The sequence below is a fragment of the Sus scrofa genome, chromosome 13 (assembly GCF_054392235.1).
Source record: "Sus scrofa isolate SSC_HxYL_T2T_F1_AM1 chromosome 13, Sscrofa_HxYL_maternal_Yorkshire_Landrace_v2.0, whole genome shotgun sequence".
NCBI classification, from domain to species: domain Eukaryota; kingdom Metazoa; phylum Chordata; class Mammalia; order Artiodactyla; family Suidae; genus Sus; species Sus scrofa.
Genome location: NC_139395.1, coordinates 130,074,230 through 130,098,092, shown reverse-complemented (window position 1 = coordinate 130,098,092; position 23,863 = coordinate 130,074,230). Strand labels below are relative to the sequence as shown.

At 36.2% G+C, this 23,863-nt stretch overlaps 1 protein-coding gene across 10 annotated transcripts in view; it reads left to right on the top strand.

The window, feature by feature from the left end:
* The window catches only part of TBL1XR1 (TBL1X/Y related 1), a 175,964-nt gene that overhangs the window by 88,677 nt on the left and 63,424 nt on the right, over positions 1–23,863 (top strand). For 4 of the 10 annotated variants that reach the window (XM_084990354.1, XM_084990355.1, XM_021071203.2 and 1 more), the window contains one exon: positions 13,849–13,965. The exons of the other annotated variants lie outside the window; for them this stretch is intronic. In XM_084990354.1, the coding sequence (XP_084846480.1) occupies positions 13,929–13,965 (37 nt within the window). In that variant the 5' untranslated portion in view covers positions 13,849–13,928. The remainder of the gene's footprint in view (positions 1–13,848; positions 13,966–23,863) is intronic. 10 annotated transcript variants of the gene reach the window in all.

Sequence of the window (23,863 nt, the reverse complement as noted above, 5' to 3'; positions counted from 1 at the left end):
CCAATACATATACCACATGGTTACATTCACAAATATCTTTGTGTGTATCTATGGAAGATATGGACTATTTAAAAGCATACCACGGTACCACTATTACCTTTTAAAAATTAACAGTAGTTTTTTAATTTGAAAAGAAATTTAAATAACTTCTAAAAATTGCAGTTAAAAACACAATGTAAAATTTACAATCTTAACCATTTTTTAAAAAGTTTTATTTAAGTTGTAGTGATTTACAATGTGATAATTTCTGCTGTACCATCTTAACCATTTTAATATTTATTTGTTTATTTCTGTTTTAGGGCCACATCTGCGGCATATGGAGGTTCCTTTCTAGGCTAGGGGTCAAATATGAAGCTCTAGCTGCTGGCCTTCACCACAGCCACAGCAACGCCAGATCTGAGCCGCATCTGTGACCTACACCACAGCTCATGGCAGTGCCACATCCTTTAACCCACTGAGTGAGGCCAAAGATCGAACCTGCATCCTCATGGATTCTAGTCGGATTCGTTACCACTTAGCCACAGCAGGAACGCCTCAGCTTATGCTTTTCTTCATAATATCTTTTCCCTTTTGTTTTGTTGGATTTTCTCATTCTGTATTTTAATTGCATCTCTGTGGTAAAATAGGACTCTTTCCCTTGAATATTTTTGTTAAATCAATAGATTTAAAAGATTAATTCAGGTTTTTTGCATTATTATTCAGGTAGGGGTAAGAGTGGCAGAATATTTTGTAGGGGATGCTAAGTAATTCCACGAAGAGGTATATAACACTTGCTTGTCTCTGTCATATTAGTTGACTGTTGATGATCATTCCTTAGATCATCTCTCATTATTTATTATCTATATTTCTATAAAGAGAAACTTTCCTCATTAGATACTTGTTTACTCTCTGGCACAATTTGCACAGGAAAAGCATATCAAAGTCTTGATTATTTCCCTTGTTTACCAATTTTCAAAGTTGTTTTTTATGCTGGGAGTGAAAACCAATGAGGACTTTTTTTAAAGTGTCACTGCTAGTTTATGAATTTAAATATTTGATACATTATTGCATTGCAGTTTTTATTCTTAGGACTCTCAGATTGTCTAAGCCTTCTCGACATGATTCTGTTAGTCTGATAGCTTCCTTGCTTTCTGACATAACAAGATGTTCCTAAGATTGTCTTGTACATGTTCTTCCTTAGTCCTCGAATCAGCTGTGTCTCCAGAAAATCCAGTTCCTTTAATGAAAAGCAGTATGTAGAGACTCAAGGTTATTTGTTGTTTCTGGATGGCTGGTAGGTCTGTGATATATCTGATAAAAATTTTAGATTTTATTTTTTCACACTTAAATTCTTTGATTTCAATAGTTCTGTCTTTTCCCATGCTGAAAAATCTCTAATATTATTTATATAAACTTATTTATTCTGTATATTTATGATACATAAAATTGTATAAGATATATAAAATTATATATATATATATACACACACACACACACACATACATTTTTTTGGTCTTTTCTAGGGCTGCAGCCGCGGCATTTGGAAGTTCCCAGGCTAGGGGTCTAGTCGGAGCTTAGCCACCGGCCTACACCAGAGCCACAGCAATGCGGGATCCGAGCCGGGTCTGCAACCTATGCCACAGCTCATAGCAACGCCAGATCCTTAACCCACTGAGCGAGGCCAGGGATTGAACCCTCAGTCTGTTGCTTCCTAGTCGGATTGGTTAACCACTGAGCCATGACGGGAACGCCTAAAATTACATGCTTAATACATAAAATATATAAATATATGAAACTATACACAAGCTAAAGATACAAAATACAGAATATATGATACATAAAACAAATATAGGAGTTCCTATCGTGGAGCAGTGGAAACGAATCTGACTAGGAACCATGAGGTTGCGGATTCGATCCCTGGCCTCGCTCAGTGGGTTAAGGATGTGGCATTGCCATGAGCTGTGGTGTAGGTCACAGATGCGGCTCAGATGCCACATTGCTGTGGCTCTGGCGGAGGCCGGTGGCTACAGCTCTGATTCTACCCCTAGCCTGGGAACCTCCATATGCCTCGGGTGCAGCTCTCAAAAACACAAAAGACAAAAACAAATATAAAATCATTGTATGTAATGCTTTTATTTTTATATATATATTTAAATTAATACCACCAATATGATTACTAAAAACTGCCCTTTTTGCAGGGGGCACATGTCCCTTGGGAGTTTATACTCAAAGTGTTTTAAATCCACTGGTATGATTTTTTTTCTACAAACTTCGTAGAGAATCAGGTCTATTTATTTCATTTTATTTTTAATCATTAGGATTTTAAAATCTTGATTTAATCTTATTTTATAATTACATATAAAACATTGATATTACTTCCAAATGAAGTACATTCTTAGTTTCTTCTTTTCCTTATAGGTTACCAAGTTTAACTAAATTGCTATTTTTAAAAATAAACGCAAACCTGGGTACCACATACTGAACATATTGGAGATCACCTTATAGTAGTGTATAGAGTTAGTCCTCATGCTTTTTTTTTTAAACTTTTTTTTTATTACTCAAATGAATTTATCACATCTGTAGTGGTATAGTGATCATCACAATTCAATTTTATAGGATTTCCATCCCACAGCCCAAGCACATCCCCCCACCCCCCAAACTGTCTCCTCTGGAGACCATCAGTTTTTCAATGTCTGTGAGTCAGCATCTGTTCTGCAAAGAAGTTCAGTCTGTCCTTTTCTCAGATTCCACATGTCAGTGAAAGCATTTGGTGTTGGTGTCTCATTGTATGGCTGACTTCACTTAGCGTGATTATTTCTAGGTCCATCCATGTTGCTAAAAATGCTGGTATTTCATTCCTTTTAATGGCTGAGTAATATTCTATTGTGTATATGTACCACATCTTCGTGATCCACTCCTCTATCGATGGACATTTAGGTTGTTTCCATGTTTTGATTATTGTAAATAGTGCTGCAATGAACATCGGAGTACATGTGTCTTTTTGAGTCATGGTTTTCTCTGGATAGATGCCCAGGAGTGGGATTGCTGGATCAAATGGTAGTTCTATTTGTAGTTTTCTGAGGCATCTCCATAATGTTTTCCACAGTAGTTGCACCAATTGACAATCCCACCAACAATGTACAAGGGTTCCTTTTTCTCCACACCCTCTCCAGCACTTACTGTTTGTAGACTTTTGGATGATGGCCATTCTGGCTGGTGTAAGGTGGTACCTCATCGTGGTTTTGATTTGCATTTCTCTAATAATGAGTGACGGTGAACATCTTTTCATGTGTTTTTTTGCCATCTGTATGTCTTCTTTGGAGAACTGTCTGTTTAGATCTTCTGCCCATTTTTTGATGGGGTTGTTTGTTTTTTGGGTATGGAGCTGCAGAAGATGTTTGTAAATTTTGGAGATCAATCCCTTGTCAGTTGATTCACTTGCAAAGATTTTCTCCCATTCTGTAGGTTGTCTTTTCATTTTGTTTAGGGTTTCCTTTGCTGAGCAGAAACTTTTAAGTTTGACTAGGTCCCTTTGGTTATTTTTGTTTTTACTGTCAATGCTCTTAAGAGGTGGATCTGAGATGATGTTGCTGTCATTTATGTCAGAGAGTGTTTCGCCTATGTTTTCCTCTAAGAGTTTGATAGTGTCTGGTCTTATATCTAGGTCTTTAATCCATTTTGAGTTGATTTTTGTGTATGTTGTTAGGAAGTGTTCTAATTTCATTCTTTTCCATGTGGCTGTCCAGTTTTCCCAGCACCTCCTCATGCTTTCTAATAGCTATGTAGTAGTCCATTACATAGAAGTGGAATAGCTGTTTCATGAATGGGAGTTTTAGGTGTTAGCATAAATGTTCATGTAATTTTGAGGCAGTTTGCCAAATTTTCTGCTGTTAGCATTGTGCTGTCTTATATTTCTCCCAACAATGTATGAGCATACCTGTTTTCCCACTTGCAAACAGTATGTAGTAAGAACTTTTTGGATATATGTGTGTGTGTGTGTGTGTGTATAAAATCTGGTATCTGAAAAATGATGTCTCACTATAGTTTTAATTTGCTTTATTTTATGTGTTTTCAAATAATTTGTATGTTTTTTTCTTTGAACTATTCCAGAGATAGATTCTTATTTTTAAGAAAAGTCTATAAAATTTGACAAATCCATTTAGACCTCTTGTTTTCTCATGTTCCAATTCACTGTCTTTCCACAGCTTCTAAAACTTAATTTTGTTTAGCAACAAAATTTTCTTGCTAAGAATGGAACCATGCTGACCAGTTGTCTTAGGTTCAGTTTCCATGGAATTAGGCCCTTGATTATAACCATTTTATTTGAAACCTTGAATCCAGTAGATTCCTGAGGGGAAATAAGAAGAGGAAGATGAGGAGGCCAGTACAAGATGCCTTAAAAAGTAGGTTGCAGGAGACCTGGGAGCCAGTGTAGAACATAGCTCTTTGTGGTTTCACTCAAAGGTCAAGAAATCTGGGGTAATTTGTACACCAACTTGCTTCCTTACTGGTGGATTTTGCTGTGGGAAGGGCTGGGCATCACCTCCTTAGTACTTCTTCCCTAACCTAACTGTGACCAGAGATGACCCTCATGTGTTTGCAGTAAGAAGCTGCATAGTTCTTAAGGAAAATTGAATTATCAGGGATTGTGGGCTGGACACTGCCAGCTTATGTTGTATCGATGAATACTCTAGTCTACTGGCAACTGCATTTCTCAGTATCAATTAGCAAGTCATTCTTCTCATTCATAAATTAACTCTAGTGTATTTTGGTAACATCTATTCTCCTAGAATATGATTATCCCAAGAGAACTGATAAAAGTAAATTATGGCTTTCTAGACTGAGGGTGGTAAGACCTCAGAGTTGCAAACCTACCAAGAGGTGGCTCCCGAAAAGCAGTGTGATGCATATTGAGGAGCTAATGATCTGTTCCCATTTACTCTCCACTTCTCTCAAGCATCTCACCTATAAATTAATTTACTCTATTCACTGTAGAAAAGTTCATTGTCACTGTTTATCATCTGTCTTTCACTATTACCTGATTTTGAAGTGATATTACTAAATATGAAGAATGAATGGTAATTGCCGTATAGGTAAGATTGTGTCAAGTATTCATTTTATTTTAGTTGAAAGTTTTTGCCTCTGGAGAACCAGCTTTCAAATCAATAGTAAGAGGGTTACATTGAAAAATTCTCACAGTTTTCAGGTTTTTTTCCCCTTAATGAATGGAGCTGAAAATTCAGCTATAGGTTGAATTTCTTTCAAAGGGTATGCTTTAGCTTATATCTGAACAAGTGTCCCTTTGAAAATATATGGTTTATTTTCTATTAAAAACAAAAACAAATGATAAACTCAGAAGAGTGGAGCACTTACACATTGGAATTGTGTTTAACTGAATGCCTGTTATCTTTACCAGTGGATGTTTGTTATGTGATGATAAAGTCTGATATAACTGTCTAAAATGAAACCTGAGGGATTGTGGTATCATTTGGAAGGCAAAGAAAGTTTCGATTCTTACATGGAATTTAATTCTTATATTAAATGTAAAAGTATAACTTGTTATGGTGAGTTGCTGTTGATATTTAAAACCTGATCTCCATATTTCAGATAATTTTGGTGTCTGTCTTACAAGTTCTTAATATAGGCACCATGCAACCAGAAATAAAATACAGCTCTCGTTTTGTCTCAAGGAACCCAGAATGAAGTGAGCAAGAACTTATACCCACATAGAGGGATGAATGTTTAATGGAATAATGTTAAAACAAAAGGCATTCTGTCATTGATTACTTTCTAGCTTTGTTTTTTAAGTTTTGTTCCAACTTCTGACTCTGTCCTTTCTATGATAAATTGAGTCTTAATCAGTCTTGGCACATTTAGGATTGTGCTACCTGGTCTAATATTAGCAGTATAACCATATGTATTTCATGGGTGTATTGAAGCTATTTGGACTCTTCCATTCTTCCTTCCTTTCTTTCATTAACCATTCATCTTTCCAGGGGATAATTTTGCTTTCTTTCTATTTCTTCATGTTTTTTTTAAAAAATAATTATTAAATTGTTGGCACAGTGTCATGCCATTTTCTTCTGTACAGCAAAGTGGCTCAGTCATGTACATATATGCAATCTTTTTTTATCTATTTGTTTTCTATCAGGGTCTCTCCCAGGAGATTAGATATAGTTTCCTGTGCTATACAATAGGACCTTGTTGTTTATTTATTCTATTTGTAATGGTTTGCATCTGCTAATCCCAAATTTCCAGTCAATCCCCTTCCTTCCCTCTTCTCCTTTGGCAACCACAAGTCTGTTCTCAATGTCTGTGTTTCTGTTTCATAGAGAGGTTTTGTTTGTGCCATATTTTAGATTCCACATTTAAGTGACATCTTATAGTATTTGTCTTTCTCTGTCTAACTTACTTTGTATGATAATCTCTGGTTGCATCCATGTTGCTGGCAGATGGCATCATTTTGTTCTTTTTTTATGGTGAACTAGTATTCAGTCGTATACATGTACCACATATTCTTTATCCATTTATCTGTCTGTGGACATTTAGGTTGTTGCCGTGTTGTGACTGTTGTGACTAGTGCTACAGTAAACATGGGGTGAATGACATGTATCTTTTTGAATTATGTTTGTCTGGATATAGGTCCAGGAGTGGGATTTCTGGATCATATGGTAACTGTAGACTTACTCTCCTGAGGAACTTCCATACTTTTTTCCATAGTCTTATCCCAACTTAGATCCCCACCAGTTGTGTAGGAGGGGTCTCTTTTTCCCACACCCTCTCCAACAGTTATTATTTGTAGACTTGTTGATGATAGCCATACTGACTGGTGTGAGGTACAAAGTACATTGTAGTTTTGATTCACATTTCTCTAATTATTATTGTTTGAGCATCTTTTCATGTGCCTGTTTGTCATTTTATTTCTTCTGTGGAGAAATGTTTATTTAAGTGAAAGCAGTTTTTTCTTAAAAAGTGAAATCTCAGTTTTATATGGATTTTAAGAAATGATAATGTTTGGATACATTTGGTTAAATAAAAATATATTATCAGAATCAATTGCCGTCTGTTTCTTTTTAAATTTTTCATGTGACTACTAGAAACCTAAATATGTGGTTTGCATTGTATGTGTGTTGACAGTGTTATTCTGTACCTTACTAGTCATAGCAACCTGATCTAAAGATTCTCCTTGTATGCTAGAAACAAGTAATTAAAGCAATGAAGGACATATATATCTGGTGAAACTGAAATGACCCTCAGAGTGTTCTTAAAATTAGATCATGGGACTGCATTACAAAGCTTAGGTAAGTTGTCATTATTCAGTTGTAAAATGAGGATCTAAGGCTTAGAGAAGTGGTGCTAAATCACTTATTTTGTTACAGTATAGCACCAGAACTTGACCAGACCCCCCTCTTTTGTAGTCCAGCATTCTTTTGTGTTCTATGTCATACAAATTGTGTAGAATTTGAATATTCTTTAAAGATGAATCATGAGTGGTTTCACAGGACCTCAGGAGATAGAATAATAAGGATTAAAGCATCTTGGCTGGAGAGTTCTAGGGTTGCTCCCCCCAGTACAATTAAGAGCTAAAGATACAAATTGTCAGGAAATTTTTCTTTTATTAAAATTAGATGTCCTTGGAGTTCCTGTTGTGTCACAGCAGAAATAAATCCGACTAGGAACCATGAGGTTGTGGCTCAGAAAGTTAAGGAAACAGTGCTGTCCCTGCAGGGATGAAGGTTTGATCCCTGACCTCGCTCAGTGGGTTAAGGATCTGGTGTTGCTGTGAGCTGTGGTGTAGGTTGCAGACTTGGCTTGGATCCCGAGTTGCTGTCGTTGTGGCGTAGGCCGGCAGCTGTAGCTCTGATCAGACCCCTAGCCTGGGGACCTCTGTATGCCACAGGCAAGGACCTAAAAAGCAAAAAATAAAAACAAATAAAAAATAAACAAAAAATAAAATGAGATATTCTCATCAATCTGTGTTAATCTCTTATTCTGGAAGATCAGTTATTCAGTGTTTACTCTCCTTTATGTGCACTTAACTTTCTTGACAAAGCACTTTTTCCCTAGATTTTTCAATTATAAAGTTTTCATTTGGTTCTTTTTATACTTTCCACTTCTGAAAACTTCTGCCTTCTCCATCAGTCTCAAGTGCATACCATTACCTCATGGAGGATGGATAAAATAGCTGTTTTAACATCTTGGAAAATTCTCACATCTGGATCATTTTGACATTGGCATCTGTTGTTGTCTTTTTCTTTGAGACTTAGATTTTCTTGATTCTTTGTATTTGAGTAATTTTTGATTGTGTCCTCTCAGGAGAATTGTTTTATTTATTTTATTTTTTATTTTATTTTGTTTTAAGTTAAAGCTGGCAATCAGCACAGATGGTTAGGTTCAGACTGAAAGTTTTTTCTTACTACCTGTGGCATGGGCAGTGGTTCCACTGTGAATTTCGTGTTCAAAGCCTTTGCTCTTCTGCTTTGGGTCTGTTCCTCAGATGCACTCCTCAGGGTTGGGTGTGGGACCCTGACAGTGGGTCAAGTCTCAAGATCTTTGTCTTTTTGAGTATTTTCTGCATATACATCTTGGGATGAACTTGGGAATTGCATTGGTTCAAATACAGAATTACAGGACCCAGCTCCCAGAGGCCTCTTTTCCTGGTTTAGTTTGGCTTTTTTGATTCAAAGGAACTAGCTCAGCCAAGCTCTTAAGGGGAAATGGCATGAAAAAGATGTATCAGTTATAGTTTTGAATAAGTGTGTTCTTAAGAGTAGGGAATTATAATTTAAAAAATTAATTTTTTTGTGGGGCAAAAATCTTCCCACAGGTAGTGACTATAGTCTCTGGAAAACATATGAAAAAACATATGAGAACTTTGTAGAGCAAGCAAAACAAATAGACTGAAGTGGCTTCTTAAAAGAAGGGAATGGCCTTAGGTGAGTTTCCCATTTTTTGATGGCCTTTGGCCCGAGGGCAGTCTCCTATTGCATTGTTTGTAGTCGGACTGGTTTGAGGAATCAGACAGTTCCCAACAAACACAGCAATTGTGGAGTAATAGAATTCAGTAGGAGAAAGAGAGGAAATCAATGAAAGCAAAGAATCGTAGAGGTTCTTTATACAAAAATTTATATAAAATTCAGTGTATAAACTCTGCCAAATATGAGCACTGACCCTTAAACTGTAAACGGTTCGGGTATCTATCAGCAAGAGAATGGATAGATAAGCAAACTGCTGTATTTGTATAATAGAATACTACAGAGCAATAGAAAGAAGCAAACTATTGTTACCTGAAGCATTTTGGACTAACCTCTGAGACATTATGCTGAATGAATATAGCCTTACATAAAACAGGACATAATGTATGATTTCGTTTATACGCTGTACTAAAAACTGGCAAACCTCAGAGTTCCCGTTGTGGCTCAGTGGTTAACGAATCCGACCAGGAACCATGAGGTTGCGGGTTCGCTCCCTGGCCTTGCTCAGTGGGTTAAGGATCCAACACTGCCGTGATGAGCTGTGTGTAGGTCGCAAACGAGGCTCGGATCCTGCATTGCTGTGGCTCTGGTGTAGGCTGGCGGCTACATCTCCTATTCGACCACTAGCCTAGGAACCTCCTTATGCCACGAGTGCGGCCCTAGAAAAGACAACAACAAAATAAAACAAAACAAAAAACAGGCAAACCATATGTATTGGGGTTGGGGGAGGCAAAAGTAATTACTGTTGGGGGACAAACATTACAAATTAATGCAGTGGTGTTGGGAACAGGGATTATGTGGGAAAAGGCATGTGGGAACTTTTCTGGGGGTGATGGTAATATCCTGTGTCCTATTAGAAATTGAAGTTAAAGTCTTGGTGGTGGCTATATGAATATTCTTTGTACAGTTCTTTCAGTTTTTCTGAATGTTCTGAAATTTTCATAATAAGAATTATAAAAACACTAGTAAATAGTATTTTTCTAGTTTCCTGCTGTTAATATGTTTCAGTGGCTTTCATAAAATTGATACTTCTTTAAGTTTAAAAAGTTTATCAGTGACATTTTTCTGCCTATGCACTGAGCTGTGAACTGTTTAGGTTGTATGAAGATGGGAGCAGAAACCACCAATAAATATGGAAAGACAAAACTTACCACCCAATAATTTGATTACTTCACAATTATGTAGCAAAACCTCACTAAAATAATTTATAATAGATTCATTCTGAGGGAATAGATACATAATTAGCATATGCTGAGTCAAGTATGATAATTGGGAGATACAATCCTTGGGGTTGCTTATTTTGATCAAGTTTTGAATATTCTATTAGAAGAAATTATTAGATTCTATTCTTTTAATTCCCTAGTTGTCATTTATGAAGTATGGCTTAGGACACATTTTCTTAGTGTGTTGTATTCATCTTTCAGAAGAGGAATGCTCCATGATTTTTATGCTAGAATTGTTAGCCAGATTGAATGATGAGAATTTTTTTTTAAATATGTGTTTTAAGAAATGGCAATTGTCTGTTAATGAGTTGTTTGATTAAAAAGCAAATGATTGTTTTTCCAGAATTTTGTTTTTTCATAAAGTTTTGAGAGGCAAGTATATATGCTATTAAAATATATTGACATACTGTTCAATATTAAGTATGCTAATTCTTATTCTTTTTCTTTTTTTCTTTTTTTTTTTTTTTTTTGCTTCTTTTTAGGGCCACACCCACAGCATATGGAGGTTCTCAGGCTAGGGGTCTTGTCAGAGCTACAGGTGCCGCACTATACCACAGCTCACAGCAATGCCGGATCCTTAACCCACTGAGTGAGGCCAGGGATCAAACCTGCAACCTATGGTTCCTAGTCGGATTTGTTTCTGCTTCGCCATGACAGGAACTCCGATAATTCATTTTTATCCTCAATATACTGTTAGAAAATTTGAACATCTCATTTTCTTTTTATTGGAAATTTTTTCTTCCCCAATCCTGAAATGAGAACTTTCAATGAAACTAAGTAGATACTAAATGTATTTCAGAAATTAAGTTATAAGTAATTAGTTGATATTTATAATGGCTTGGTATTTCCAGTGACCAAAAATAGTGAGGTTTGGTCTTTTTTTTTTTTTTAACCTTTACAGTTGTATTGCAGTTATAAAAAGAATGACCATTTCTAGAGTTCCTCTTGTGGCTCAGCGGTAATGAACCTGACTAGTATCCATGAGGATGCTGGTTAGATCCCAGGGGGTTAAGGAGCCAGCATTGCTGTGAGCTGTGGTGTAGGTCAGAGATCTGGCTTGTATCCTGCATTGCTGTGGCTCTGGTGTAGGCCAGGAGCCGTAGCTCTCCAATTCGAGCCCCTAGCCTGGGATCTTCTGTATGCCATAGGTGTGGGCTTAAAAAGACCAAAAAAAAAAAAAAAAAAAATTTCTATCATAACTTTCTCAAAGCAAATATAAATGTGCTATTTTGTGCACAGCTGCAGCCAATTGTAATTGTTCCTACAGTATTAAATGAGGCATTTTGGTCTTTGAGTTACATGTACTACATCCTGACATGTAAGTGGTAGATAGAATTAAAAAATATGTTTATGTTCTACAGATAAAAATTTAGTGATTGGAGTTCCCGTCGTGGCGCAGTGGTTAACGAACCCGACTAAGAACCATGAGGTTGCGGGTTCGGTCCCTGGCCTTGCTCAGTGGGTTAAAGGATCCGGCGTTGCCATGAGCTGTGGTGTAGGTTGCAGATGCGGCTCGGATCCCCCATTGCTGTGGCTCTGGCGTAGGCTGGTGGCTACAGCTCCGATTGGACCCCTAGCCTGGGAACCTCCATACGCTGCAGGAGCGGCCCAAGAAATGGCAAAAAGACAAAAAAAAAAATTTAGTGATGAACAATTTAGTGGGCTTCTTGGCACATACCAACTAGTTATTTAAACATCAGATTCTCCTTTAACTTCCAGTCTTTGTACTTACGCCTTACTAACAGAATATTTTACTCAGTATAGTCAGTCAGTTTTGAATTTTTGAGGAGCTGATTTACATTTGAATGATATTGGCTAAAAAGTACTGCTTATCATATCTTATCATTAGTAGTGTTTTTATTAGTAAATAAGCTTAATGTCTAAGTGTCTCTGAAGTCATGTGGGAGGGGTAGGTAAGGTAGTTGGAGTAAATTGCAGAAAACAACTCTTGCTCAGAATAGTGCCCTAAACTATGCATTGCATATCCATCCTAATTTCTATTGTATGCCGTTAATTGTAAGTTTATTTTAATCAACTCATTAGGGTTGTGAATCTAAATACCCAGATCAAAATGGGAAATACATTTAATGTGAAGGAAAATTTTGTTTCACATATTTTCTGTCTCTCAGACACATAGATATCACAAGTATTTTAAGGCTCGCCCAAAACAATTTCTTTACCATCAAGACTGCTGTATTTTTGCCTTTGTTTCTATCAGCCAGAGAGAAATTTTATTAATGATTCTGAATAACATATTAGGTACTATATTGCCAGGGTGAAATATTCAAGTAAAGAATTAATGGGATTGTGTGTATGCCAAGTTATTTTAGAATCACTTAGTAATTTGCATTAAGTAAGCTTTAAAATACAAATTTTTTTCACTGAATCTTTCATTGTATCTTTAAAACCTTTAAAAAAATGTAGATTACATCCTTTAAAAGAATAGAATTTTGATAGATTGTTGTTTGTGGAGATGTTTGTTGGTTCTCACGTTCCTAGAGTTTTAAGTCTACCAGCTCAGAACCAATAGCATCAACATAAATGAAAAAAAAAATAAATAAAACGTATAACATCAGCTGATCTATGAGCTTAAAATTTGGTTTATTAGATCCTAGAGGATTAGCTGGGATCAATCAGTTAATTACCTATGTTTAGGAAATTGCAGTTAGAAAACCACTAGTATTTGAAGCCCCAGAGCCTTTATGTTGTTTGTAACTGATAGAGGTTTGATTTCTTTCAGTATAAAAAACTTAAACAAAAGGTACTCTTTATATATATAAGGTACTCTCATTATAATATATATTATATATATAATATATATAAAATGAGAAAAATATGCTCATTAACATAAAAGGGTATAAATATACATTAACATAAAATACATTAACATTACATATACATTAACATAAAAGGATATACATGTAATTGTTTAATTTACTCTAATCATTTTTCTTGTCATTTTACTGTTTGTTCAGTTACTGAATTGGGGACAGTTACGAGGTACTTTATCATCTGAAGTAATTACTAGCCCAAATATGTTTTGTACTATTTTCAGCATTTACTTGGGCAGTTTGGCTGGTCAAAAGTGAATAGATTTTTTTCAGGTCTTAATTTGCTCAGTTATTGCTAATCTAGTTTAGATGGTAATGTTGCTTACTAAAGCTAGTGTAGGAGTTCCCATTGTGGCTCAGTGGTAACAAACCTGACCAGTATCCATGAAGATGCAGGTTCGATCCCTGGCCTCGCTTAGTGGGTTGAGGATATGGCATTGCTGTGAGCTATGGTGTAGGTCACAGACTTGGCACAGATCTGGGCAGTTGCTGTGGCTGTCAAGTAGGCCAGGCGGCTAGAGCTCTGATTTGACCCCCAGTTTGGGAACTTCCATGTGCTGTGGGTGTGGCCCTTAAAAAAAAAAAGTAAAGTTAGTATATCATTAAAGAAAACTTTCTGGTTGTTAAAAGTTATGAAATAATTGCTTTCTGCAGTTCAAAATTTGTGAAAATTGTTTTCATCCCTATTCCACCTGCTGTTTGCAGTGTTAACAGTTAAACCTCACTGTTAACAAAAATCTACATTTTATTGCTTCTGCCTTAAGTCAGCTATAGAATCCCTCAATCTTAAAGCTAGAGGAGCCCTTTCAGACTATCTAATTCAGCACCCTCATTTTACAGATGAGGAAACTGAGGCCTTGGACTAGAACAGAGGTCTCCTGACTCAGTCCAGGACTCTTTCTATTACATCATGCTGCCTGATGTTTGCTTATGGAACTCAGCAACATCACATACAGGGTGAGCTTTTTTTTTTTTTTTTTTTTTTTTCTTTTAATGAACACGCAAAGCGATTTGGTACTCTCATGAGCTGCTGTTGATCATTCTTTTCGTTTTTCTTTTTTACCCATACCTATTGTAATCCATAGTATAACCCAATTACTCGTTCTACTTCTTCTTGGCATTTGACATTATTTTTAAGAGCTAAAATTCTTAATTACAAGGTTTCTCACAGTAACCACAATAGCCTTACCAGGCACTATAGCAACAGTGGAGTAAAATTCAGTAATAGGGATGATTTATGGAGTCTTAAATTTAGATTTAAAAAATGAATTATAAGTAGGTAAGTACAAGAGTGTATATGTGAGACCTAAGAGCAGATGTGAACCAGGTATGAGAGCAGTTTTTTTTTTTTTTGCGAAATAACAAAATGCCAAGAAATATTAGCCAGTGACATGATTGCATTAAAATGCCTTATGCTGTAAACTCATAGATTGTTTAAACACATTTATGTTTTAGATTATTGAATTATTTTCTGTACTGATGCTCATATTGTCCCACTTTTGGTTGGTGAGAGCCTCATCAAGTTGGTGCCTGTGTCCTTTGGTTAAATAAAGACCTTAGTAGTTTTAAGGTAGCTTAAAGACCTTAAGCAGCTATCTTGCTTTCTGGTTTAACAAGGTCTTACAGATTTGTGCGGTTTTCAAGGGTAATTCAAGGACTTGTAAGTTCTTTTAATAAGTTCATGATTTATAGGTTTTTCTAGAATCAAAGTGTCATTTATACTCACCTTTCGTTTTAAAAATACTTCTTATAAACACTGTCATAAATTTTGCTTTCTGTAGAAGTAGAAAAAAATGAAAGTTTTCAGCTTAAAGAAAATGAATATACTTTTTTTGTGTATATTTTTTTAAAAAAAATCTCCTGTTCCATATCACTGAAATAACCATGAACCTTTAGCATTTTAAGATAAACTAAAGCGTTTTGAATACTGGATAAATTTGTTGGATTGGACAGAATACTACCAGTGTCAAGCCTTACACTTATACGCGTGCACGTGCGCGCGCGCACACACACACACACACACACACCCACCCCCCCTCTGCCAGTTAACCAGTTGTGTTTCAGGTGAACTAAATCAGAGGTCCAGAAATATTACATGACAATAGTTTTCCTGAAAAGGAAGCTGTGGGGAGAAGGTTTGTGGATGTTTTTGACCAAAGGCATAGTACATAAATTGTGCTTTGATTATGTTTCTTAGGCATAAGAGTTATATTTTATGAGTTATGAAAGTTTTAAAATGTATATATTTGAGTAGCTACTGTGTGTTGGGTGCTAGAATATAAAGTACAGACTGCCTTTTAAATGCTTATATTTTGGTAGTGACTGAAAAAATAAATGTGCACAATAAAAGATGATATAGTAACAGTGTTAACACTTAAATTATAAATTGATTTTCCATGCGTTCCTACATACATTTGATGTTTGCAAATTAGAGTCTCTCTTTTTTGGAATAGTAAACTGGGTTTAGGGAAGTTAAATGACTTGATTTAATGTCTCAATGTCAAACAGCATTTGAAAGAAAAATGTCAACACTGTAATTTCTAATCTAAAGATTTCTTTTTTAATACTTCCCAGTTTTGAAAAGAGTGAAAAAAATTATTTGGTGTACAGAAGGAAACATCTTCAATATTGGTATTTGAATAGGTTCAATAAGGAGATGACATTGAAAGAAGAATAGAAGAATTTCAACACTTAACAGTTGGAACAAAGAGCTTTAAAACGGGAATGTGGGATTTGGGATGTTGGCATGATATATTATGATTATGATACAAATATATTCACCTGAAGGTAGAGTACATTTAAAGAAGGCGCTCTACATTTAGATGGATACTTTGAGATTGTAGAATGGAGGAGAACCTAAATGCCTGGCTAAACAACTTAAAGTGAATGTAGAAGCTAATACGTAATGATGAATACCTATGACATTATCAAGTTTTATGCCTAGGTATCAGGTGACAATATGAAGAAACTTTGGAGACATTGAGGCTATTGTAGTAATAGACATAATAATATTGCAGACAGGAACGTATGGCTGAGAGTAGAATTGTATAGGTAGTGTAAGACAGTGTCTAAAAGATTGCAGGTAAAAGCTGAGATAAGAAATCCAACATGATACTGAAATTTAAGGTGTCGTGAATAGAATTGGTAATAGTTCTGGGCAAAAGGAGAAATACATTTGGGGGAATAGGGCACACATTGCCTTGGATAATACTGAGTGATAATATCTGAAAGAACAAAAATTTACCGATTAGCAGAAATTGGAATGTTTGGAATGGGAACTTTGAGGGTTTGTGTTGTGGAGTGGCACATGATGAGAGAGATGGTGGTGTTGTGGTACTTCAGAGTGAATGAGATCCTTAGTTGGGAGAGTAGAGTGAAGATGGGAGGGCTAAAAAGTCAGCTGGGGAGTTCCCACTGTGGCTCAGTGGGTATGAACTCAGCTAGTATCCCTGAGGATGTGGGTTTGGTCTCTAACCTTGCTCAGTGAGTTAAGGATCCGGCATTGCCGTGAGCCATGGTATAGGTCACAGATGCAGCTCAGATCCTGCGTTGCTGTGCCTATGGATGGCAGCTGCATCTCCAAATCAGCCCTAGCCTGGCAACTTCCATATGCTGCAGGTGCAGCCCTAAAAAGCAAAAAACAAACAAACAAAAACCCAAAAAACAAGTCAGTTGTACAAAAAATTAGTAAAAGAGATGGAAGAAAAGGACAGAATCAGGAAGTTTAAAACTTCTTCTTTTCAATTTTCTCAAGTGTGAAAGTATGACCTCTTGATTTGGAGGTGATTAGTAACAAAGCTATAGTCCATAAAATTTTTAGAGTAACAAAAATATTTTTCTTATTTATACATGTACACATTCTTTCTCTTAAATGCATGGATATGCTTATACTTCTCGTAGTGTACTCTTTATTTTGCTATGTCCCCCATCAGTTTATTGGGTTAAATGACTTCATAATATTCATAGATTATAATCTTGTCTTTGCACTCTTTAATGGGCATTCATCCACTGTACCTTTTTTCACCTACTAAAAAAACAGTGTTCTTAAAATAAACATCCTTAGGAACTGTGCTTTTATTTCTCTAGGTTGTAAGGTACATGTATTAGTTGAACTACATGACATTGTAACAGAGTAACCATTTTAACAAACAAAAAGGCTATTAAATTCTCATGTTCCACTCTAATTTTTTTTTTTTTTGACTGTACCCGGGGCATGCTGAAGTTCCTGGGCTAGGGATCAAACCCATGCCACCTCTGTGACAAAGCCAAATCTTTAACCCATCAAGCCTTATTACCAGGAAACTACCTAATGTTTTTACTTTTAATAAAAATTGTCAGATTGTTTTCCAGAGGTTTTTTTCATATTTCCATTTGAACCGTATGTGAATAACCATTCCCCACATTCCTGCCAGAAATAGACATTCTAGACCTTTTAAATTTTTACCAATTTTAGGAGAGTAATATTACTCTCTATTACTTTGATATGCATTTCCTTGGTAACTAGTGAATCTTTCTGTACTCAGATATAACTATCTCTTCTTGTATAGTTTTTTTTTCCCCTCTCTTTTTCCCTCCTTTTCTCTTTTTACAGCTGAACTGCAACATAGAAGTTCCCAGGCTTGGGTTGAATTGAAACTGCAGCTGCAAGGCCTGTGCCACAGCCAGGGCAACGCTGGATCTGATCCACATCTGTGGCCTACACCACAGCTTGCAGCAGTGCTGATCTGCGTTCACTGAATGAGGCCAGAGATCGAACCCACACCCTCACAGAGAGAAAGTCTGGTTCTCAACCTTCCAATCCACAACAGGGACTCCCTCTTGTATAGTTTTTGAGTTTCCAGTTTTGGTTAAAATGACTTTTTTCCTGCTCTCTAGATTGGACACGTAGCCTCAGTGTTGCATTAAGATGTATATGTGTGAAGTATGTGTGCATATATGTACACACATACACACAGACATACGTATTTATGTGCTTTACATATTTAAGTATTTGAAATATATTTTTGACTTAAGTAAAATATGTGGGCCCACTTTTATTTCTATTCGGATAGATAGTAACTACATGACAGCTCAAATGTGCACAATAATTTAGCCTTTTCTTTGCTCAGATCTTTGTATTTTTCAATCAGATTTTATGTTTAATCAGAGAAATCTGTGCTTTTTTGTTAATTTCTTTTGTGAATATTTAACAGTTTTTTTGCTTTTGTAAATGGAGTATTTATTTTCTCACCTCTATATGTGCATTTTAATACTGGAGCGGAGAAAAGCTATTGTGTTTGTTGGCCACTGTATTAAATTCCTTTGTAAAGGGCTAGTGATTTTGCTAATAATATGATAGAATATCTAAAAGACCCAGTAGATTCCATGGTAGAAGCTATTTTTTCTCTTTGGTATCTTTTTCCACCGCTGCTTCAGAGAGCACAAAATCATAGGATAAATAAAAATAAAGTTTTTTTGAAGTGAGCAAAAAAATCAAGGAAGTTCTAACTTTTACCAAAGAAGTGAAGTTGCTTGAGATTGAGGGGCTTTTAGCAAGATAGGGTCCTTAAGGGAAGTTAAAAATTTTGAAAAGCCATAATGGCAAATTTGATAAAGAAGTTTTTTTGGCTCCACCCACGGCATTCAAAAGTTTCTAGATCAAACCCACGCCACAGCTGTAACTAGAGTCACAGCAGTGACAATGGCAGATTGTTAACCTGCTGAGCCATGAGGGAACTCCAAAAGTTTAAAACGTAAGAAAATGATTGCCAAATGGTTCAGAGGGACAGAATGATTTTAGACACCAACAAGGTTTGGGATTTGCATCAATTACAACACTTGAGTGGGAATTGATAAGATTACTTGAGTTAAATGTCAGGAAAATAGCATTTGTTGAAATGTCTGATAAGTAGATTTGAATGAAAATGAAGGGAGAGCAGTTATAGTTCAGGAGGCTGATGTTGGATTTGAGGATGCTGAGAAGCATGAATAACTTGAGGTGATCTCGAAAGCTTGTTCAATTGGGAACTATGTAAAGATATAAGAAGCTTACAGTACAAAAGAGGATTTGTGTGTTTTGTTTACAGTTACAGGATTTAAAGATAGAGAAGTTTTTGAAGTATTTAACATGATGCAAGCTGCAGTTTGATGACCCAAGGAACTTATTAAAATAGACATGCCTGGCCTGTACGTCTGACTTGCTGAAACATAAGACTCTTCAGGGTTGTCATGAAATTTATGACATTATTTTGAAGAAGCTGCCACAGGTATTTTGATATACCACAGGAAGCAAGAGTCACTAGTGGGCTAGAAACTGGAATGTGGGCCTTCTTCTTTCTTCATATACGGTGTGGTCCCTGTCCCTCCAAAAGAAATATAAATTATTGAAATTAAGAGTAATAGGGATAAATAAGATAAATATAGGAGTGGATGAGAAGGAACATTGAGTTTTAGTCTTTTTTTTTTTTGCTTTTTAGGACTCCACTTGCAGCATATGGAGGTTCCCAGGCTAGGGGTGGAATCAAAGCTACAGCTGCCGGCCTACGCCCCAGCCACGGCAGCTCCAGATCCGACCTGTGTCTGTGACCTACATCACAGCTCACGGCAGTGCCGGATCCTTAACCCACTGAGCCGAGGCCAGGGTTTGAACCTGCAACCTCATGGTTCCTAGTCAGATTCGTTTCCACTGTGCCACACCGGGAACTCCCGAGTTGTAGTCATTATTGAAGATAATTTTTTGGTCTTTGTTTTAGACACTCCTGGCTAGTGGGATAAGAGTTTTATTCATTTTTTTCCCCCCACAAATAATAATTGAGTGCCATTTAGGAATTGGGCTATATTTTAGACACAATAGTAGTGAATAATGATTAAGTGTGTGCTCTCACATAGTTTGCATTTTTAGTTTATTATTTATATATTTTTAATTAAAGTAGTACAGCTTGCATTTTTTAATGAAAATGAATAAGCTGTCACTCCTAGAGATTTGTTAATTGAGTCACTACAGTGTTTGAAAAATATCTCCTATCCCACACATTGTTTGATCCGATATTGTTTCTTTTGAGAAGTGATCTATGGAAATAATTAATTTTGAAACAAATGCTTTTGTTTGCTGTTTGCTGTTACCTCTGCTTTTTTTTTTTTTTATTGTGAGTGTGGTCCTGAAAGCTTCCTTTACTGCGAATATAAGGAGAAACAGAAAAAAGAGTTGAACCCATTTCCATTACATAATGGAAAACAAGGCACATTCTTTTAGCTCTGACAGTTTTGAGTTTCAGCTCAATATGCTTCTTAACTACAGAACAATTGAAAGGGAAATAATTCCAGACTCCTACCTACTGGCTGTGAATAGACTGAAAACCTTTCCTATGTTAGATAACCCTGTGATAACTGATCAAGTAACCAGAAACAGTAAAGCGATGGAAGTTCTTCTTTGTTTCATATGGCTCTTCCTTTCCCAAACCAAATCTCTGTATAAGTTTTGAAAATAGTAGATGATTTGTACTTATCTCTGTTTGGCAGTCACTATTTTCATGAGTTCAGTTTTGTATAATGTTCATACCTAGTATGATAGCCATCTCGTTTAGTTTTTCTAACCAGCTTTTTAAGAAGATGATTGGATATTTGTATGTAAATGATTTGAGGTTTTAATTAACATGAGTAACCTAAAACCAGAAGGGAAAAAATCTCTTGTTCCCTTCAGCTCCAAAGCCTATAATTCTTAATATTCTATGTAGGTTGTATCATTAACAGGCCCCAAAAAGATATTACTTTTTTCCTGATTTGTGTTATACTTCTTATAATTTATATTTTGGACTTTTTGGTTAGTAGTGTACCTATAAAATGCTGAGAAACCTTGCAGTAGAGTGAAAATAGGTATGATTTGTGGGTACAATTTTAGTTTTAAAAATTTATTACCTCACGTTTATTATTTTTAAGTTAATATGTATTTTCATTATAACCTATTTTATGTGTAACACTTTTACTATAACAATAACTCTTATTAGAGCTATCAGTATCTTAATTGAGGTTGAGTGCTTTTTGTTGTTTTCTTTTTGTCTTTTTTGGCTGCATCTACGGCATATGGAGGTTAGAGGTTGAATCGGAGCCACAGCTGCCAGCCTATGCCATAGCAACACCAGATCCAAGCCGCATCCGTGACCTACCCCATAAGCTTGTGGCAGTGCCGGCTCTTTAACCCATTGAGTGAAGCCGGGGATGGAACCCACATCCTGATGGATACTGGTTGGGTTCTTAACCCACTGAGAAACAACAGGAACTCCAAGGTTGAATGTTTTTGACATCAGTTGGCCTAAACAGATCTTCATTTTTTTGGAAGAATATTTTTTTCCTTTTATTGGTTCAGAGAATTGTATTAAGAAAATTTTGCACCCCAGAGTACTTTTTAGTTACATAATTAACATAAAAAAAGTTTATCTAATTACCATAAAGTAATCAAGGAGATTTACTATTCTAAGAAGAAAACTTGCTACTAATTCCTTAATACTTTTGGAGAAAATCAAATTGTTTCTGAAGTTGATGTCTGTGGGTGTGGCAGTTGTCAGTCTCTTTTCCCTATATGTCTTTCCTTCTTCTCTTCTTAGAGATGAAGTTGAGAGCAATGAGAAGAAAAGCACTCTCTCTCAGTTCTGCTTTAGGGTTTGTTTGTTTTTTAACTATTTATTGAGCACTTAGCATGCTTTTGCATTATCATTTTGAAGGAAAGAGACTATTTTTTACTTTTCAGGGCCACACCTTTGGCACATGAAAATTCCCAGGCTAGGGTTCAAATCGGAGTGAACCCACTGAGTGAGGTCAGGGATCAAACCCGCATCCTCATGTATACTAGTCAGGTTTGTTACCACTGAGCCACAACAGGACCTCCCAAGAAGGAGGCTATTCTAATACTTGTACTTGAGAAGCAGAAAATTGATCAGTGATTTGATAGTCTGATGAACATCTGTAGAATATGTCTGGATGAATTTTATACCAAGTCACCTTCTCTGGAATTGTTACTTTGCAGAGAAAACAGAGTCAAGCCCAGGATTTCATATTCAAATCAGGATCAGAAGACTAGGATACATGTTAAGTGTGAAATAATAATTATTGTGTTGTCTCTATACTCACTACTCTCATCCTTATAGATTCTCCTATCCTTCTCATTCATTAATATGGAGAAAAGGTTAGGCTTTTCATGTGTTGTAGTGATCTAGAAAAGATAAAAGCTTTATGAGAAACCGGAAGAGGGTAAAGGGAAGTAAAATTTTTCTTTTGTCTTCCAAATGACATTTTCACATAGTTTTAAACACAGTCCAAATAAGGTCTGCAAACTACTTTTGGTTGCTAAATTTAAGTCTCTTGCATTTACTCATAGAAAAAAAAAATTTGGTTGTTTCCTTGCTTTCTTGCATGGCAAGATGTTCCAGGTTTCCTGCTTCAACCTTTATGTTGGACTTGTCTCCAAAGCATCATTTAAATTGATTGTTGCCTCCCTGCATGTTGATACCATCATAGTTAACATAATTAGTGTTGTTTTTTTTTCTTTAAAAGGAAATTTATCCAGGAAATTTATCTTTATACTGGATAAAGATCGGGGAAAAGGCTTTTGTTAGCCTTTGTCTACAGCTGCCATCAACACTTTTGGCTTAATTGTGAGAGTATGGGAAGGAATATAGGCTGTAACTTTAGGTTTCTATATTGGAATGGGCTTCATCGTCAGGCTAAAGAATTTTGGACTTTGCTAAGGGCATGCCTCAAAATAGAAGTTTAGTTGCCTAGGCTAGAAGAAACTAGCTTGAGGGTGGGTTTTTGTTTGTTTGTTTTTTATTCTTTAACCTTTATTGTTTAATAATGGAGTAGTCTAGCTGCTGAGGAGATGCAAGAGGATGGATGCTCTTTTTAAAGTACCTTCAAATCTCTTGTCCTTGTAAGCTCTGAAAAGGTGCAGCATGCTTGTTCTCTCTAAGGTGGAGTTCTGCATTAAGCCACATACCACTAAGTTTTATAGTTGATTGTATGGGATTTATGAAAGCTAAGTGTTATGGGTTGAATTATGTCCCCCCCAAAGATAGGTTGAAGCTGTTATATATCTGGTACTTGTGGATGTGACCTTATTTGGAAAAAAGGCTTTTGCAAATGTAGTTAAGATGAGATCATTAGGGTGTGGCCCTTCTTCCACTATGACTGACCTCCTTATAAAAAGAGGGAAATTTGAACATGGGTGTACACAAAGAGGAGAATGGTATGTGAAGACAGAGAAGCAGCGGGAAGTTGGAGGCAGAGATTGGATTGCTGCCAGTAAGGATTGTCTGGGGCTACTGCCCCAAAGAGGAAGGGACAAGCAAGGAAGGATCTTCTTCTAGAGGCACTGGAGAGTGCATGGCCTTGCCTGTGGCTAGATTTCAGACTTCTAGGCTCTACAACTAAGACAATAAGTTTCTGTTGTTTTAAGCTACCTCGTTTGTGGCACTTTGTCATGGCTGCCTTAGCAAACTGATAGAGAAGGACACATAGTTTTTGAAATATTTTGTGTGTGATCTGAAGAGCTATTTCTCCTAAGTCATCACATTTTGCACATATTATCAGAATACTTTGAGTTGGGTAAGTAAGGGCTTCCCAGAGTTTTCCATGCATTGTATTCATCTTGAACTCTTTGAAAAATATTGCTGTCTGGCTTCCACCTCCAGAGATTCTAGTTTAATTAGTACAGGATGCAACATGGACATCAGACTTTTTAAGTTTCCCAAATGATTTAATGTGCCGCAGATTTTGAAGAATCAAGGGGCTAAATCTTCTAAGCTTAGTCAGATATTCGCCCAGCTCCCTCTAAACATGACATTTTGTGTTCATTTGGGTTTTTTTAGTCTCTAGGTAATACACT